This window comes from Phyllobates terribilis, unplaced genomic scaffold (genome assembly GCF_046119375.1).
Source record: "Phyllobates terribilis strain yellow unplaced genomic scaffold, ASM4611937v1 Scaffold_7__3_contigs__length_470593459, whole genome shotgun sequence".
Lineage (NCBI taxonomy): Eukaryota > Metazoa > Chordata > Amphibia > Anura > Dendrobatidae > Phyllobates > Phyllobates terribilis.
The window spans coordinates 190,143,834-190,162,291 of NW_027362767.1; the positions used below are offsets into that span (position 1 = coordinate 190,143,834).

Here is an 18,458-nt window from a genome sequence, read left to right on the forward strand (position 1 = left end):
GTGCTCTCAGCTCCTGCAGGGTCAGTATGTGTAGAGGGGAACGCTCGACCCAGCACACACTGTGCTCTCAGCTCCTGTAGAGTCAGTATGTGTAGAGGGGAAAGCTCGCTCCAGTACACACTGTGCTCTCAGCTCCTGCAGTGTCAGTATGTGTATAGAGGGTACAGCTCGCCCCAGCACACACTGTGCTCTCAGCTCCTGCAGGGTCAGTATGTGTAGAGGGTAAAGCTCGCCCCAGCACACACTGTGCTCTCAGATCCTGCAGGGTCACTATGTGTAGAGGGGAAAGCTCGCCCCAGCACACACTGTGCTCTCAGCTCCTGCAGTGTCAGCATGTGTAGAGGGGAAAGCTCGCCCCAGCACACACTGTGCTCTCAGCTCCTGCAGTGTCAGTATGTGTAGAGGGGAAAGCTCGCCCCAGCACACACTGTGCTCTCAGCTCCTGCAGGGTCAGTATGTGTAGAGGGGAAAGCTCGCCCCAGCACACACTGTGCTCTCAGCTCCTGCAGTGTCACTATGTGTAGAGGGGAAAGCTCGCCCCAGCACACACTGTGCTCTCAGCTCCTGCAGGGTCAGTATGTGTAGAGGGGAAAGCTCGTCCCAGCACACACTGAGCTCTCAGCTCCTGTAGGGTCAGAATGTGTAGAGAGGAAAGCTCGCTCCAGCACACACTGTGCTCTCAGCTCCTGCAGTGTCAGTATGTGTAGAGAGGAAAGCTCGCTCCAGCACACACTGTGCTCTCAGCTCCTGCAGTGTCACTATGTGTAGAGGGGAAAGCTCGTCCCAGCACACACTGAGCTCTCAGCTCCTGTAGGGTCAGAATGTGTAGAGAGGAAAGCTCGCTCCAGCACACACAGTGCTCTCAGCTCCTGCAGTGTCACTATGTGTAGAGGGGAAAGCTCGCCCCAGCACACACTGTGCTCTCAGCTCCTGCAGGGTCAGTATGTGTAGAGGGGAACGCTCGACCCAGCACACACTGTGCTCTCAGCTCCCGCAGGGTCAGTATGTGTAGAGGGGAAAGCTCGTCCCAGCACACAGTGTGCTCTCAGCTCCTGTAGAGTCAGTATGTGTAGAGGGGAAAGCTCGCTCCAGTACACACTGTGCTCTCAGCTCCTGCAGTGTCAGTATGTGTATAGAGGGTACAGCTCGCCCCAGCACACACTGTGCTCTCAGCTCCTGCAGGGTCAGTATGTGTAGAGGGTAAAGCTCGCCCCAGCACACACTGTGCTCTCAGATCCTGCAGGGTCACTATGTGTAGAGGGGAAAGCTCGCCCCAGCACACACTGTGCTCTCAGCTCCTGCAGGGTATGTGTAGAGAGGAAAGCTCGCCCCAGCACACACTGTGCTCTCAGCTCCTGCAGGGTCAGTATATGTAGAGGGGAAAGCTCGCCCCAGCACACATTGTGCTCTCAGCTCCTGCAGGGTCAGTATGTGTAGAGGGGAAAGCTCGCTCCAGCACACACTGTGCTCTCAGCTCCTGCAGGGTCAGCATGCGTAGAGGGGAAAGCTCGTCCCAGCACACACTGTACTCTCAGCTCCTGCAGGGTCAGCATGCGTAGAGGGGAAGGCTCGACCCAGCACACACTGTGCTTTCAGCTCCTGCAGGGTCAGTATGTGTAGAGGGGAACGCTCGCCCCAGCACACACTGTGCTCTCAGCTCCTGCAGGGTCACTATGTGTAGAAGGGAAAGCTCGTCCCAGCACACACTGTGCTCTCAGCTCCTGCAGGGTCAGTATGTGTAGAGGGGAAAGCTCGCTCCAGTACACACTGTGCTCTCAGCTCCTGCAGGGTCAGTATCTGTAGAAGGGAAATCTCGCCCCAGCGCACACTGTGCTCTCAGCTCCTGCAGGGTCAGTATGTGTAGAGGGGAAAGCTCGCCCCAGCACACACTGTGCTCTCAGCTCCTGCAGGGTCAGTATGTGTAGAGGGGAAAGTTCGCCCCAGCCCACACTGTGCTCTCAGCTCCTGCAGTGTCACTATGTGTAGAGGGGAAAGCTCGTCCCAGCTCACACTGTGCTCTCAGCTCCTGCAGTGTCAGTATGTGTAGAGGGGAAAGCTCGCCCCAGCACACACTGTGCTCTCAGCTCCTGCAGTGTCAGTATGTGTAGAGGGGAAAGCTCGCCCCAGCACACACTGTGCTCTCAGCTCCTGCAGGGTCAGTATGTGTAGAGGGGAAAGCTCGCCCCAGCCCACACTGTGCTCTCAGCTCCTGCAGGGTCAGTATGTGTACAGGGGAAAGCTCGCTCCAGCACACACTGTGCTCTCAGCTCCTGCAGTGTCAGCATGTGTAGAGAGGAAAGCTCGCCCCAGCACACACTGTGCTCTCAGCTCCTGCAGTGTCAGCATGTGTAGAGGGGAAAGCTCGCCCCAGCACACACTGTGCTCTCAGCTCCTGCAGTGTCAGTATGTGTAGAGGGGAAAGCTCGCCCCAGCACACACTGTGCTCTCAGCTCCTGCAGGGTCAGTATGTGTAGAGGGGAAAGCTCGCCCCAGCACACACTGTGCTCTCAGCTCCTGCAGGGTCAGTATGTGTAGAGGGGAACGCTCGCCCCAGCACACACTGTGCTCTCAGCTCCTGCAGGGTCACTATGTGTAGAGGGGAAAGCTCGCCCCAGCACACACTGTGCTCTCAGCTCCTGCAGGGTCAGTATATGTAGAGGTGACAGCTCGCCCCAGCACACACTGTGCTCTCAGCTCCTGCAGGGTCAGTATGTGTAGAGGGGAAAGCTCGCCCCAGCACACACTGAGCTCTCAGCTCCTGTAGGGTCAGAATGTGTAGAGAGGAAAGCTCGCTCCAGCACACACTGTGCTCTCAGCTCCTGCAGGGTCAGTATCTGTAGAGGGGAACGCTCGCCCCAGCACACACTGTGCTCTCAGCTCCTGCAGGGTCAGTATGTGTAGAGGGGAAAGCTCGCCCCAGCTCACACTGTGCTCTCAGCTCCTGCAGGGTCAGGATGTGTAGAGGGGAAAGCTCGCCCCAGCACACACTGTGCTCTCAGCTCCTGCAGTGTCAGTATGTGTAGAGGGGAAAGCTCGCCCCAGCACACACTGTGCTCTCAGTTCCTGCAGGGTCAGTATGTGTAGAGGGGAAAGCTCGCTCCAGTACACACTGTGCTCTCAGCTCCTGCAGTGTCAGTATGTGTATAGAGGGTACAACTCGCCCCAGCACACACTGTGCTCTCAGCTCCTGCAGTATCAGTATCTGTAGAGGGGAAAGCTCGCCCCAGCACACACTGTGCTCTCAGCTCCTGCAGTGTCAGTATGTGTAGAGGGGAAAGCTCGTCCCAGCACACATTGTGCTCTCAGCTCCTGCAGTGTCAGTATCTGTAGAGGGGAAAGCTCGCCCCAGCACACACTGTGCTCTCAGCTCCTGCAGGGTCAGTAAGAGTAGATGGGAAAGCTCGCCCAGCACAAACTGTGCTCTCAGCTCCTGCAGGGTCATTATGTATATAGGGGAAAGCTCGTCCTAGCAAACACTGTGCTCTCAGCTCCTGCAGGGTCAGTATATGTAGAGGGGAAAGCTCGCTCCAGTACACACTGTGCTCTCAGCTACTGTAGTGTCAGTATCTGTAGAGGGGAAAGCTCGCCCCAGCACACACTGTGCTCTCAGCTCCTGTAGAGTCAGTATGTGTAGAGGGGAAAGCTCATGCCAGCACACACTGTGCTCTCAGCTCCTGCAGTGTCACTATGTGTAGAGGGGAAAGCTCGCTCCAGCACACACTGTGCTCTCAGCTCCTGCAGGGTCAGTATGTGTAGAGGAGAAAGCTCGCCCCAGCACACACTGTGCTCTCAGCTCCTGCAGTGTCAGTATGTGTAGAGGGGAAAGCTCGCCCCAGCACACACTGTGCTCTCAGCTCCTGCAGGGTCAGTATATGTAGAGGGGAAAGTTCGCCCCAGCCCACACTGTGCTCTCAGCTCCTGCAGGGTCAGTATGTGTAGAGGGGAAAGTTCGCCCCAGCACACACTGTGCTCTCAGCTCCTGCAGTGTCACTATGTGTAGAGGGGAAAGCTCGCCCCAGCCCACACTGTGCTCTCAGCTCCTGCAGTGTCACTATGTGTAGAGGGGAAAGCTCGTCCCAGCTCACACTGTGCTCTCAGCTCCTGCAGTGTCAGTATGTGTAGAGGGGAAAGCTCGCCCCAGCACACACTGTGCTCTCAGCTCCTGCAGTGTCAGTATGTGTAGAGGGGAAAGCTCGCCCCAGCACACACTGTGCTCTCAGCTCCTGCAGGGTCAGTATGTGTAGAGGGGAAAGCTCGCCCCAGCCCACACTGTGCTCTCAGCTCCTGCAGGGTCAGTATGTGTAGAGGGGAAAGCTCGCTCCAGCACACACTGTGCTCTCAGCTCCTGCAGTGTCAGCATGTGTAGAGAGGAAAGCTCGCCCCAGCACACACTGTGCTCTCAGCTCCTGCAGTGTCAGCATTTGTAGAGGGGAAAGCTCGCCCCAGCACACACTGTGCTCTCAGCTCCTGCAGGGTCAGTATGTGTAGAGGGGAAAGCTCGCCCCAGCACACACTGTGCTCTCAGCTCCTGCAGGGTCAGTATGTGTAGAGGGGAAAGCTCGTCCCAGCACACACTGAGCTCTCAGCTCCTGTAGGGTCAGAATGTGTAGAGAGGAAAGCTCGCTCCAGCACACACTGTGCTCTCAGCTCCTGCAGTGTCACTATGTGTAGAGGGGAAAGCTCGCCCCAGCACACACTGTGCTCTCAGCTCCTGCAGGGTCAGTATGTGTAGAGGGGAACGCTCGACCCAGCACACACTGTGCTCTCAGCTCCCGCAGGGTCAGTATGTGTAGAGGGGAAAGCTCGTCCCAGCACACAGTGTGCTCTCAGCTCCTGTAGAGTCAGTATGTGTAGAGGGGAAAGCTCGCTCCAGTACACACTGTGCTCTCAGCTCCTGCAGTGTCAGTATGTGTATAGAGGGTACAGCTCGCCCCAGCACACACTGTGCTCTCAGCTCCTGCAGGGTCAGTATGTGTAGAGGGTAAAGCTCGCCCCAGCACACACTGTGCTCTCAGATCCTGCAGGGTCACTATGTGTAGAGGGGAAAGCTCGCCCCAGCACACACTGTGCTCTCAGCTCCTGCAGTGTCAGCATGTGTAGAGGGGAAAGCTCGCCCCAGCACACACTGTGCTCTCAGCTCCTGCAGTGTCAGTATGTGTAGAGGGGAAAGCTCGCCCCAGCACACACTGTGCTCTCAGCTCCTGCAGTGTCAGTATGTGTAGAGGGGAAAGCTCGCCCCAGCACACACTGTGCTCTCAGCTCCTGCAGGGTCAGTATGTGTAGAGGGGAAAGCTCGCCCCAGCACACACTGTGCTCTCAGCTCCTGCAGTGTCACTATGTGTAGAGGGGAAAGCTCGCCCCAGCACACACTGTGCTCTCAGCTCCTGCAGGGTCAGTATGTGTAGAGGGGAAAGCTCGTCCCAGCACACACTGAGCTCTCAGCTCCTGTAGGGTCAGAATGTGTAGAGAGGAAAGCTCGCTCCAGCACACACTGTGCTCTCAGCTCCTGCAGTGTCAGTATGTGTAGAGAGGAAAGCTCGCTCCAGCACACACTGTGCTCTCAGCTCCTGCAGTCTCACTATGTGTAGAGGGGAAAGCTCGTCCCAGCACACACTGAGCTCTCAGCTCCTGTAGGGTCAGAATGTGTAGAGAGGAAAGCTCGCTCCAGCACACACTGTGCTCTCAGCTCCTGCAGTGTCACTATGTGTAGAGGGGAAAGCTCGCCCCAGCACACACTGTGCTCTCAGCTCCTGCAGGGTCAGTATGTGTAGAGGGGAACGCTCGACCCAGCACACACTGTGCTCTCAGCTCCCGCAGGGTCAGTATGTGTAGAGGGGAAAGCTCGTCCCAGCACACAGTGTGCTCTCAGCTCCTGTAGAGTCAGTATGTGTAGAGGGGAAAGCTCGCTCCAGTACACACTGTGCTCTCAGCTCCTGCAGTGTCAGTATGTGTATAGAGGGTACAGCTCGCCCCAGCACACACTGTGCTCTCAGCTCCTGCAGGGTCAGTATGTGTAGAGGGTAAAGCTCGCCCCAGCACACACTGTGCTCTCAGATCCTGCAGGGTCACTATGTGTAGAGGGGAAAGCTCGCCCCAGCACACACTGTGCTCTCAGCTCCTGCAGGGTATGTGTAGAGAGGAAAGCTCGCCCCAGCACACACTGTGCTCTCAGCTCCTGCAGGGTCAGTATATGTAGAGGGGAAAGCTCGCCCCAGCACACATTGTGCTCTCAGCTCCTGCAGGGTCAGTATATGTAGAGGGGAAAGCTCGCCCCAGCACACACTGTGCTCTCAGCTCCTGCAGGGTCAGTATGTGTAGAGGGGAAAGCTCGCTCCAGCACACACTGTGCTCTCAGCTCCTGCAGGGTCAGCATGCGTAGAGGGGAAAGCTCGTCCCAGCACACACTGTACTCTCAGCTCCTGCAGGGTCAGCATGCGTAGAGGGGAAGGCTCGACCCAGCACACACTGTGCTTTCAGCTCCTGCAGGGTCAGTATGTGTAGAGGGGAACGCTCGCCCCAGCACACACTGTGCTCTCAGCTCCTGCAGTGTCTGTATGTGTAGAGGGGAAAGCTCGCCCCAGCACACACTGTGCTCTCAGCTCCTGCAGGGTCAGTATCTGTAGAAGGGAAATCTCGCCCCAGCGCACACTGTGCTCTCAGCTCCTGCAGGGTCAGTATGTGTAGAGGGGAAAGCTCGCCCCAGCACACACTGTGCTCTCAGCTCCTGCAGGGTCAGTATGTGTAGAGGGGAAAGCTCGTCCCAGCACACACTGTACTCTTAGCTCCTGCAGGGTCAGCATGCGTAGAGGGGAACGCTCGACCAAGCACACACTGTGCTCTCAGCTCCCGCAGGGTCAGTATGTGTAGAGGGGAAAGCTCGCTCCAGTACACACTGTGCTCTCAGCTCCTGCAGTGTCAGTATGTGTATAGAGGGTACAGCTCGCCCCAGCACACACTGTGCTCTCAGCTCCTGCAGTATCAGTATCTGTAGAGGGGAAAGCTCGCCCCAGCACACATTGTGCTCTCAGCTCCTGCAGGGTCAGTAAGAGTAGATGGGAAAGCTCGCCCAGCACACACTGTGCTCTCAGCTCCTGCAGTGTCAGTATGTGAATAGAGGGTAAAGCTCGCCCCAGCACACACTGTGCTCTCAGCTCCTGCAGTGTCAGTATGTGAATAGAGGGTAAAGCTCGCCCCAGCACACACTGTGCTCTCAGCTCCTGCAGGGTCACTATGTGTAGAGGGGAAAGCTCGCCCCAGCACACACTGTGCTCTCAGCTCCTGCAGGGTCAGTATATGTAGAGGTGAAAGCTCGCCCCAGCACACACTGTGCTCTCAGCTCCTGCAGGGTCAGTATGTGTAGAGGGGAAAGCTCGCCCCAGCACACATTGTGCTCTCAGCTCCTGCAGGGTCAGTATGTGTAGAGGGGAAAGCTCGCTCCAGCACACACTGTGCTTTCAGCTCCTGCAGGGTCAGTATGTGTAGAGGGGAACGCTCGCCCCAGCACACACTGTGCTCTCAGCTCCTACAGTGTCACTATGTATAGAGGGGAACGCTCGCCCCAGCACACACTGTGCTCTCAGCTCCTGCAGGGTCAGTATGTGTAGAGGGGAAAGCTCGCTCCAGTACACACTGTACTCTCAGCTCCTGCAGGGTCAGCATGCGTAGAGGGGAACGCTCGACCCAGCACACACTGTGCTCTCAGCTCCCACAGTGTCAGCATGCGTAGAGGGGAAAGCTCGTCCCAGCATACACTGTGCTCTCAGCTCCTGCAGGGTCAGTATGTGTAGAGGGGAAAGCTCGTCCCAGCACACACTGTGCTCTCAGCTCCTGCAGGGTCAGCATGCGTAGAGGGGAAAGCTCGTCCCAGCACACACTGAGCTCTCAGCTCCTGTAGGGTCAGAATGTGTAGAGAGGAAAGCTCGCCCCAGGACACACTGTGCTCTCAGCTCCTGCAGGGTCAGTATGTGAATAGAGGGTAAAGCTCGCCCCAGCACACACTGTGCTCTCAGCTCCTGCAGGGTCACTATGTGTAGAGGGGAAAGCTCGCCCCAGCACACACTGTGCTCTCAGCTCCTGCAGGGTCAGTATATGTAGAGGTGAAAGCTCGCCCCAGCACACACTGTGCTCTCAGCTCCTGCAGTGTCAGTATGTGTAGAGGGGAAAGCTCGCCCCAGCACACATTGTGCTCTCAGCTCCTGCAGGGTCAGTATGTGTAGAGGGGAAAGCTCGCCCCAGCACACACTGTGCTCTCAGCTCCTGCAGGGTCAGTATGTGTAGAGGGGAAAGCTCGCTCCAGTACACACTGTGCTCTCAGCTCCTGCAGGGTCAGTATATGTAGAGGTGAAAGCTCGCCCCAGCACACACTGTGCTCTCAGCTCCTGCAGGGTCAGTATGTGTAGAGGGGAAAGCTCGCTCCAGTACACACTGTGCTCTCAGCTCCCGCAGTGTCAGTATAAGGGCAGGGAGTTTAGATGTCCCAATGCTCCAAAACAAGTGCTGATAATCAGCATATAGTGTTAGAGAATGGTTATAGAGGGGGCAGCGAGGACCCTCATTACACGGTGTAATAGAACTCAGTGAATAGTTCTATGGATGAAGAGCAGTCATTGGATATTAGATGAAGATCTGGAGTGCGATGTCAGCGCTGGGAATGACACTAACTGGTTAATAGCAGCAATCTGCACTCTGCTCGGAGCATGACAGGCAGGTGCTGACAGAGGGGGTTCAACACCCCGTGACTGGGGAGGGGGGGTCCGACACCTGCTGCATACATAGAGGGGGAGTAAATGAGAAAAAAAATGTAGTTTTGTGATAGTTTAATATCAGATGAAGTTATGAGGCCCCTGCGCGCCCCCATCTTCTCCTCCCAGCGCGCCCCCTATACACCGCACAGAAGACAATGGGCAGGCATCAGGTGTCAGAAGGTTTATTTCATCAGGCCTGCGCTCATCCGCTGGACTGTTTGGCCGCCAGTCTCTTGTCGCGCTCCTCAGCGATCGTCAGGCGGATTCCCTTTCCACGTGGTAATGACACCCAGGGCTTGTTACCCTGCAAAACAACAACGTCAGGTTTACATGGAAGAGTCCCAGAGCCCCCCGCAGATATCACCCGTGTGTATGGAGGTCCGCAGCAGGACAGTGTGTGCCAGTGATCCCGCCAATATCCCTCCCAGCATCGCCCCTCACCCCGGGGGGCCGCCCGCAGCCTGCACTCGCAGCTCTGTATAGGTGCTTATACTTCATTAGCGATTCTTTTTGTAAATACAGATTGTGATTGGAGGATAAAGTTTCCAGAATGTTTGCGATTCTCCAGTTTTGGTTTTTCTCTCCCCAGAGTTATAACTATTTTTCGGTCTTTATGGCCGTGTCAGGGCTGTTTTTTGCGGGACGAGTCGTGCTTTTGAACATCTTCAGTTATTTTACCATATTGTACATTGGAAAATAAGAAAAAGATTCCAACTGTGGTGAAATTGCAAAAAAAAAAAAAAAAAGTGTAATTCCAGTGTTTTTTGTGTTTTTTTTATTTGTCGTCATGTTGAATATAGGGTACAATATGCTTCCCCAGATCAGTACGAGTGCAAAGATACCAAACATGGAGTTTTTGTTTTTTTTTATTTAAAAAAAATAAATAAATTGTTGAAAAAATTATTCACCACTTAAAAAAAAAAAAAAATAATAAAATTGACATTTGTCACTATTTTCTGACCCCCATAACTTTTCCATTTTGGGGGATCTGGGGCCGGGTGAGGGCTTATATTTTGTGGCCTGAGCTGACGTTTTTTATTGATACAATTTTGATCGCCTTATTGCAATGACAAAAAAATAAATAAATAAATCTTGCGTTTAAATTTTTTTTTTTCATTACGCTGTTTACCAATATGAATAATTTACTTTATTTTGATAGATCCGGCGTTTCTGAACGCAGCGATACCAAATATGTGTATTTTTTAAGTTGTTTTGTCTTTAATCAGGTAAGAGAGGGATGGTTTGAACTTGTGTTTTTCTTTTATATTCTTTAACTCAGTTTTTGGTTTATTCGTAGTACCTTAGGCCATGTACACACTAGGCACTTTTTCAGCTTTTTTTTTCTGCAGCAAAACCTGCTGTCTTAGCATTAAAGAAGCAGCATCAAAAATGCAGTTTTTGCTGTGTTTTTCAGGATCCCCAAAGTGCAGCTTGAACACAGGTCACCAATGCAAGACATGTTCATGAAAAATACACATTACAAATGTCAGCGGGGGAGGTGAATTGGTCTGGAATAGTTTACTTAACACATTGGCAGAGCATTGAGTTTATAGGACACTTTACTGTCACACCTTGGTCTGCCATTGACTTTCTCAGGCATTTGTTCAATTTCACACCTTGGTCGGCCAATGGTTACATTAAACACATCACTAATTTTATTAAGCTGTACTAATCTAGACTGCCATCATCCCAGGTGACCAAGACAAGATGGTAAACTTGACAAAAATAATGGGCTTCACATACTGCTGTACTTGCTTTTTTTTTTCACTAAAAACGCAGAAAAACTTTCACACTAGGGAGTTTTTTTCAGCGTTTTTTGCACCACTCATTGCTATCAATGGGTGAAAAATGCTGAAGAAAAACTGAAAGTGACATGCTGTATTGTGCAAAACAACATGCAAAAGGACAAAACACTGAGGACAAAAAAAAACAAGCTGTGCGCATGAGATATCTGTAAGATCAAGACTTTGCTGGTACTGTAAAATCCAGCTAAAAAAAAAAAAACACTGAAAAAAACAGTGTGAACATAGCCTTAGGAGACTTGAAGCAGCTCCATCCGATCACCTGCGCTATACACAGCGACACTATGTGTAAAAAAAATACCATGTTATATGAACGCTGGCCATGAGGTGGCGCTCACAGGAGATTTACAACAGGCAGGGGGGTCTTCTACAGACCCCAGCTGGCATGACAACCCATCAGTGACAAGCTTCCTGTCTGCGCATGTTAAATGCATTTGTCAGTGATTGACAGCAGCATGTAGGTGGTCAACAGCAGCGGGTGTTAGAGGCAGGTGGTGCCTGATTAAATCAGCCATTAAGTGCAGGGAAAGGTGTGTGAGCCGAAACACAGGCCATTACTGGAGAGAAAAAAAACACTGTAAAATTACAGCGGAAAATACGTCACAAACAGCAATGAAAAATGTGAAAACGGCGCAAAAAACAACAGTCAGAAAAGCAACAAAACGCTTGAGGGAAAAACCCTGTTCGGTTTCCTGACTGGTCTACTGCACAAAGTAACAAGAACAAACGTATTTCCCATCTAGTAGGGTCTGACACCCGGGACTATGGCAGGAACATGCGGATTACTGGGACTTTGTTACTGATCACATCACTATGGAACTGGCTATTACACAACACCAAAAAACACACAACTAGTTATGCGACGGGGCAGGGGGGCGACGGCTTCACCTATCACAACTTACTTTGCCAATGACGAAAATGTTGGACAACCTAGTGGCAAAGCTGTTCCCATTGGCGTCCTTCACGTGCACCACATCAAAGGAGCCCGGGTGCCGCTCCCGGTGGGTGATGACTCCCACCCGGCCCAAGTTAGCACCTCCGGTCACCATGCACAGGTTACCTGTAACAGAAAGTCAGGAGCTCAGAATACAAGTGTGCACTGCGTCACAGGAGGAAGCTCGCTGTTATACAGCTTAATGACCAAGGCTTTCTCTGCACTTTCCTTGCCTTCTATCAAAAGCAGCACGGTGGCTCAGTGGTTAGCACTGTACGGTGGCTCAGTGGTTAGCACTATTTTCTCCTTTTATGAGCCACCATCTTCCCTCCTGACAGATTGCAGGCTCGCTGTACTGGAGGTTACACCAACTATTATACTCTATGGAAAGGGGAGACTGAGGAACAGAGTGAGAAAACAAGACATTGTGCAGACGCTTCCTTCTGCCTGCCCAGAGCTGGGTTCACATCTACACTGCTCACTACCTGCGCGATAAGTAATGATAGCAGGAATCCCTGTGCTGCGTATGGGACCGATCGGAGCAGAGAATTTCTTCCCACCAGCTCAGAGTCAATAGCAAATTAGATTTAGAGCCCGCAGAGGGTAAAACTGGTGAAGAAGCCGGATAATGGCCGACGCTAGCGGTACTTATGTACACACGACAGCTTATTCTGGAGAGATACTGGTAAGTACAAATACCCTGCAAGTAAGAAGACAAGTCGTAGAGCTCAACCACGAGACTCATGCTGACAAGTAGTAAACCTACTGCAGTGTGAATGAGGACCGCCACACCGCTCAGCGAGCGCCGGGCTCGCACCTCACACGCACCGCTCAGCGAGCGCCGGGCTCGCACCTCACACGCACCGCTCAGCGAGCGCCGGGCTCGCACCTCACACGCACCGCTCAGCGAGCGCCGGGCTCGCACCTCACACGCACCGCTCAGCGAGCGCCGGGCTCGCACCTCACACGCACCGCTCAGCGAGCGCCGGGCTCGCACCTCACACGCACCGCTCAGCGAGCGCCGGGCTCGCACCTCACACGCACCGCTCAGCGAGCGCCGGGCTCGCACCTCACACGCACCGCTCAGCGAGCGCCGGGCTCGCACCTCACACGCACCGCTCCGCGAGCGCCGGGCTCGCACCTCACACGCACCGCTCCGCGAGCGCCGGGCTCGTACCTCACACGCACTGCTCTTCGGTTTACATTACACCACCAGAAAATTGGCGCATTTCTTTCTTTTTGCCACTTTTACCAAGTTTCTAGTGAGGTACCAGCATCTGTTTTTTTTGGCAGAGACCAGTAATACATTATTCCAAATTGATTGACACCTCCACTCATAACACCGCCACCACATGCTGGAGAATAGCAGTAAATGTGGGCGATAGCTGCGCCGTCAGCGCCGCACACTTACCAGTATCAAACTTGATGAATTCTGTGATTTTGCCAGTTTCCAGGTTAATCTGAACACTGTCATTGACCTTAATGAGGGGGTCTGGGTAACGGATGGTGCGGGCGTCATGGGTCACCAGGTGAGGGATTCCCTTTGTTCCCATCCAGATCTTCCTCACTTTGCACAGCTTGTACTGGAGAAGGTAAGGAACGTTAGTACAGTCATTAGTACGGTCACACACGCCAGAGCAGGAAATACAACAGCGATATATACACCCTACAAGAACACTGCGCAACCTGAAGAGACTCCAGGAGGAGCGGCAGAATGGGCGGGGAGCGTCATCACACCGGGCATCACCAGGACATCCGCCATCAACACTGAGCAGCGCTGCTCCCCACCACACGCCAGAGCCGGCCCCGCGCCCCCCACAACACGCCAGAGCCGGCCCCATAGCAAGTGTTGTATATTTCCCCACTATGAGCCTCTTTGGGCAATCAGGATGGTAGTGGTGCTGCAGCTCAACAAGCAGCATGAAAACAAGGCACGAGAAGAAAGAGCCGCACTCGCCATCCCTTATATGAAACTATTAAACCTCTTTATTCCATCAGTCTTGTGGACGTGTGCGGCAGGCAGAGGGATGAGGAGCGCCCTTCTATGGCACCAGTCCATGAGCGCTCCTCATCCCTCTGCCTGCCGCACACGTCCACAAGACTGATGGAATAAAGAGGTTTAATAGTTTCATATAAGGGATGGCGAGTGCGGCTCTTTCTTCTCGTGCCTTGTTTTAACAACATGGACTTAGCACAATTAACGGATGAGCTGCTCCATTCCCAGACTTCAGGCTGCGGTTTCTGTGGCTTGTGCCGGTGTCAGCAGAGCACACAACATACAGCCATGTTGCCAGCAGTCAGGCTGCGGTTTCCGTGGCTTGTGCAGTGTCATACGGCCATGCTGCCAGCAGTCAGGCTGCGGTTTCCGTGGCTTGTGCCGTGTCATACGGCCATGTTGCCAGCAGTCAGGCTGCGGTTTCCGTGGCTTGTGCCGTGTCATACAGCCATGTTGCCAGCAGTCAGGCTGCGGTTTCCGTGGCTTGTGCCGTGTCATACGGCCATGTTGCCAGCGGTCAGGCTGCGGTTACGTGGCTTGTGCCGTGTCATACGGCCAGGTTGCCAGCAGTCAGGCTGCGGTTACGTGGCTTGTGCCATGTCATACGGCCATGTTGCCAGCAGTCAGGCTGCAGTTTCCGTGGCTTGTGCCGTGTCATACGGCCAGGTTGCCAGCAGTCAGGCTGCGGTTACGTGGCTTGTGCCGTGTCATACGGCCATGTTGCCAGCAGTCAGGCTGCGGTTTCCGTGGCTTGTGCAGTGTCATACGGCCATGTTGCCAGCAGTCAGGCTGCGGTTTCCGTGGCTTGTGCCGTGTCATACGGCCATGTTGCCAGCAGTCAGGCTGCGGTTTCCGTGGCTTGTGCAGTGTCATACGGCAATGTTGCCAGCAGTCAGGCGAGCCTTACCTTTGCCTCTTCAGCTGTGATCCGGTGCACTGCGAATCTCCCCTTGGTGTCATACACCAGACGGAAGTGCTCACCAGTTTTTTCAATGCTGATGACATCTGTAAGACAAGAGGAGGATGAATCTTATTTGTATTTCGGATTAACCCTTAAAGGGTTGTCCGGGCAAAATAAGAAAAAAGCTGCCAGAAGATTGGAGCTGTAAATAGCCAATAAAAAAACAAGGCGACTCCATGGTGTGTGCCGACGCAGGAAGAGGAGGCGTTATCCATCAGCCCAGTGATTGGCTGTGTCAGTCAGGTGACTGGAGCAGCGTGGCATCGCATGTTTTTCAGATTCACCTAACTGCTGCAGCCAATCACAGGCCGCAGCGGTCCAGCGATTCCTCTTCCCGGGTCAGCACACACACAGAACGGCCTGCACTGGATCCAAGTGGGCGCCAGTAGGGGACTTTTTTGTACAGCTCCAAACCCGTGGGGAATATTTTTTATTTTTGCCCAGACAACCACTATAAGACATCCTGTTACACCCCAATGAAACGGCACTGTACACAGCATCAACGGCTGATCACTCAACACAATAGATTGTAGTTCATAAAGGACAAAGGTAAGTTGTGCACAGATCTCCACAATGTGGACCGGGAAGGAAAGCAAGTACAGTCTCAGAGAGGGCAGAGAACACCCTACAGAAAAGAAGGGTTAGGTCCAGGATAGAAGCTGTGCTGACTTATGAAATTATTGGAGGATGGAAATGAAAGGTGACCACAAACATGTAAAGATATTTTTTATCCATGTCCAAGCTTTCTGTTGCCTTTAGGACACAAGTGCCCGAATCACCTGCTAGTTACAAGGGCACACAAGCTCCACAGAAGACCACCCCATCTCCTCCAGTGCTGTGAAGAGCACAGACCAGAGCTGCATGTGTGAATACCTGGACCCCCCAACATGACTAGCAGATGGATCCCACATGGCCTCCGCTCCCTTCATTGTCTGTGGGATGGAACGGAGCACCACCATCTACCAAGTACAGGTGTCCACCATCGGACAAAACGTCACGTGTTCTAACACACAGCATCTCGCTCTGAAGCAAGAAAACTACAAGAAACACAAACTGCGCAGCCTCCGGCCGCCATTACTGCACCGTCTGAACTCACCCATGAACCCCGCGGGGTACGTGATGTCGGTGCGGACCTTGCCATCAATCTTGATGAAGCGCTGCATACAAATCTTCTTCACCTCATCTCCGGTCAGGGCGTACTTCAGTCTGTTCCTAAGGAAGATGATGAGGGGCAGACACTCCCTGAGCTTGTGGGGGCCGGTGGACGGACGTGGCGCCTGTAGGATGATGAGGTCAGTGATTACAAGACGACAGACAGTGCGGCTGCACAGACTGCATGAGATCTGCAGAAGGACAGCATGCTGGAGGCCGGCAACCTGGGAGCTGTAGTTCTCCAGCACCATTAGGTCACTACACCATAGACACTCACAAAGACACCAGTCAGCTTATCCAGCATCCAGTGCTTGGGGGCCGCCACGCGCTTCAAATGCTTCTTGGGTCCGCGAGCCTAAGGAAGAATGGAAAAGGAGGATCAGCACAGGTATGGAGCGCCCCCCACAGGTCACCGCAGAGACCCCGATACAAGGATCAGCACACAGGTATGGAGCGCCCCCCACAGAGACCCGGATACAAGGATCAGCACACAGGTATGGAGCGCCCCCCACAGGTCACCGCAGAGACCCCGATACAAGGATCAGCACACACGGGTATGTATGGAGCTCCCCCCGCAGAGACCCCCAATACAAGGATCAGCACACACGGGTATGTATGGAGCTCCCCCCGCAGAGACCCCCAATACAAGGATCAGCACACACGGGTATGTATGGAGCTCCCCCCGCAGAGACCCCCAATACAAGGATCAGCACACACGGGTATGTATGGAGCTCCCCCCGCAGAGACCCCCAATACAAGGATCAGCACACATGGGTATGTATGGAGCTCCCCCCGCAGAGACCCCCAATACAAGGAGCAGCACACACGGGTATGTATGGAGCTCCCCCCGCAGAGACCCCCAATACAAGGATCAGCACACACGGGTATGTATGGAGCTCCCCCCACAGAGACCCCCAATACAAGGATCAGCACACACGGGTATGTATGGAGCTCCCCCCACAGAGACCCCCAATACAAGGATCAGCACACACGGGTATGTATGGAGCTCCCCCCACAGAGACCCCCAATACAAGGAGCAGCACACACGGGTATGTATGGAGCTCCCCCCACAGAGACCCCCAATACAAGGAGCAGCACACACGGGTATGTATGGAGCCCCCCACAGGTCACACACGGGTATGTATGGAGCCCCCCACAGGTCACACACGGGTATGTATGGAGCATACATACGACTACACCGGCTCAGGCCTGGTCACACCGCTGCGCCTCAGTAATGGCGGACCGGACACCATCACTATAACGCTTCGGAAGAGGACACCGCGGCCAATAGAGGTCTGGGCCGGGCGGCGCCGGCGGGTACATCGTTACCATGGGGGAAAGGGCTGAGGGAGCGCGGCCGGGACAGAGGATGGGGCTGGATACAGGATCAGGGACAGCAAGGAACGATTCCTACCATGGCTGCGTCTGCAAAGGAAAGGACCTCCTTCTTCCGGGGCGGGCGGGATAACACTGCGCCAGAGAGGGCGAGCGAGGAGAGACAATACTTCCGTACGGCATAGCGGCCTCTACTGGTACGGAGTGATACTGCACCACATGGCTCCGCTCCTGAAGGTTGGGGGGTTGCAGTAGCTTCGGCGTTGTTGAGGTGGCAGCGGGGTCATGGCAGGCTGTAGCTTTCTTGAAGAGATGGGTTTTCAGGTTCGGTCTGAAGGATCCGGATGTGGTGGATAATCGGATGTATTGAGGCACAGAATTCCAGAGGACGGGGTATATTCGGGAGAAATCTTGGAGGCGATGGCGTGAAGAACGGATAAGTGTGGAGGAGAGAAGGAGGTCGTGGGAGGACCGGAGGTTACGTGAGGGAATATATCGGGAGATTAGTTCAGAGATGTACGGAGGAGAGAGGTTATGGATGGCTTTGTAGGTCACTGTTACTAGTTTGAACTGGATACGCTGGGGGAATGGGAGCCAGTGAAGGGATTTGCAGAGGGGGATAGCAGAGGAGTAGCGAGGAGAGAGATGAACAAGTCGTGCTGCAGAGTTAAAGATGGACTGGAGGGGTGCGAGAGTGCTAGCAGGTAGGCCACAGAGGAGGATGTTGCAGTAGTCGAGGTGGGAGATGATGAGGGCATGCACAAGCAGTTTACTAGATTGAGGGTTGAGAAATGTGCCCACGATGCAGAAATGCTCCGGATTTTTTCCTGAGCATTTCTGCATCTCTCTGGCAGAAAAAACACATGCGGATTGTACATGCGGATTGTGCATGCGGATTGTGCATGCGGATCGTGCATGCGGATCGTACATGCATATTGTACATGCGGATTGTACATGCGGATTGTGCATGTGGATTGTACGTGCGGATCGTGCATGCGGATTGTACATGCATATTGTACGTGCGGATTGTACATGCAGATTGTACATGCGGATTGTGCATGCGGATTGTACGTGCGGATTGTACGTGCATATTGTGCATGCGGATTGTACGTGCGGATTGTACGTGCGGATTGTGCATGCATATTGTACATGCGGATTGTGCATGCATATTGTACATGCGGATTGTACATGCGGATTGTGCATGCATATTGTACATGCGGATTGTGCATGCATATTGTACGTGCGGATTGTACATGCGGATTGTACATGCGGATTGTGCATGTGGATTGTACGTGCGGATCGTGCGTGCGGATTGTACATGCATATTGTACGTGCGGATTGTACGTGCATATTGTACATGCGGATTGTGCATGCGGATTGTACATGCGGATTGTGCATGCGGATTGTGCGTGCGGATTGTGCGTGCGGATCGTGCGTGCAGATCGTACATGCGGATCGTACATGCGGATTGTACATGTGGATTGTACGTGCGGGTTGTACGTGCGGATTGTACATGCGGGTTGTACATGCGGAT

General features: G+C 53.6%; 1 protein-coding gene across 3 annotated transcripts in view; it reads right to left on the minus strand.

Moving 5' to 3' along the window:
- Positions 1 to 8,910: 8,910 nt before the first annotated feature.
- Positions 8,911 to 18,458, minus strand: part of RPS4X (ribosomal protein S4 X-linked) — a 528,117-nt gene continuing 518,569 nt past the window's right edge. The window contains exons 1-7 of one of the 3 annotated variants that reach the window (XM_073639623.1): positions 17,004 to 17,085; positions 15,867 to 15,944; positions 15,534 to 15,714; positions 14,384 to 14,481; positions 12,892 to 13,063; positions 11,449 to 11,606; positions 8,911 to 9,048 (exon numbers count right to left, since the gene is read on the minus strand). In XM_073639623.1, coding sequence (XP_073495724.1) covers positions 8,947 to 9,048; positions 11,449 to 11,606; positions 12,892 to 13,063; positions 14,384 to 14,481; positions 15,534 to 15,714; positions 15,867 to 15,944; positions 17,004 to 17,006 — 792 coding nt within the window. In that variant the 5' untranslated portion in view covers positions 17,007 to 17,085 and the 3' untranslated portion in view covers positions 8,911 to 8,946. Of the gene's footprint in view, positions 9,049 to 11,448; positions 11,607 to 12,891; positions 13,064 to 14,383; positions 14,482 to 15,533; positions 15,715 to 15,866; positions 15,945 to 16,918; positions 16,940 to 17,003; positions 17,086 to 18,458 lie in introns of those variants that run through there. The other 2 variants (XM_073639624.1, XM_073639625.1) reach the window with 2 other exon arrangements.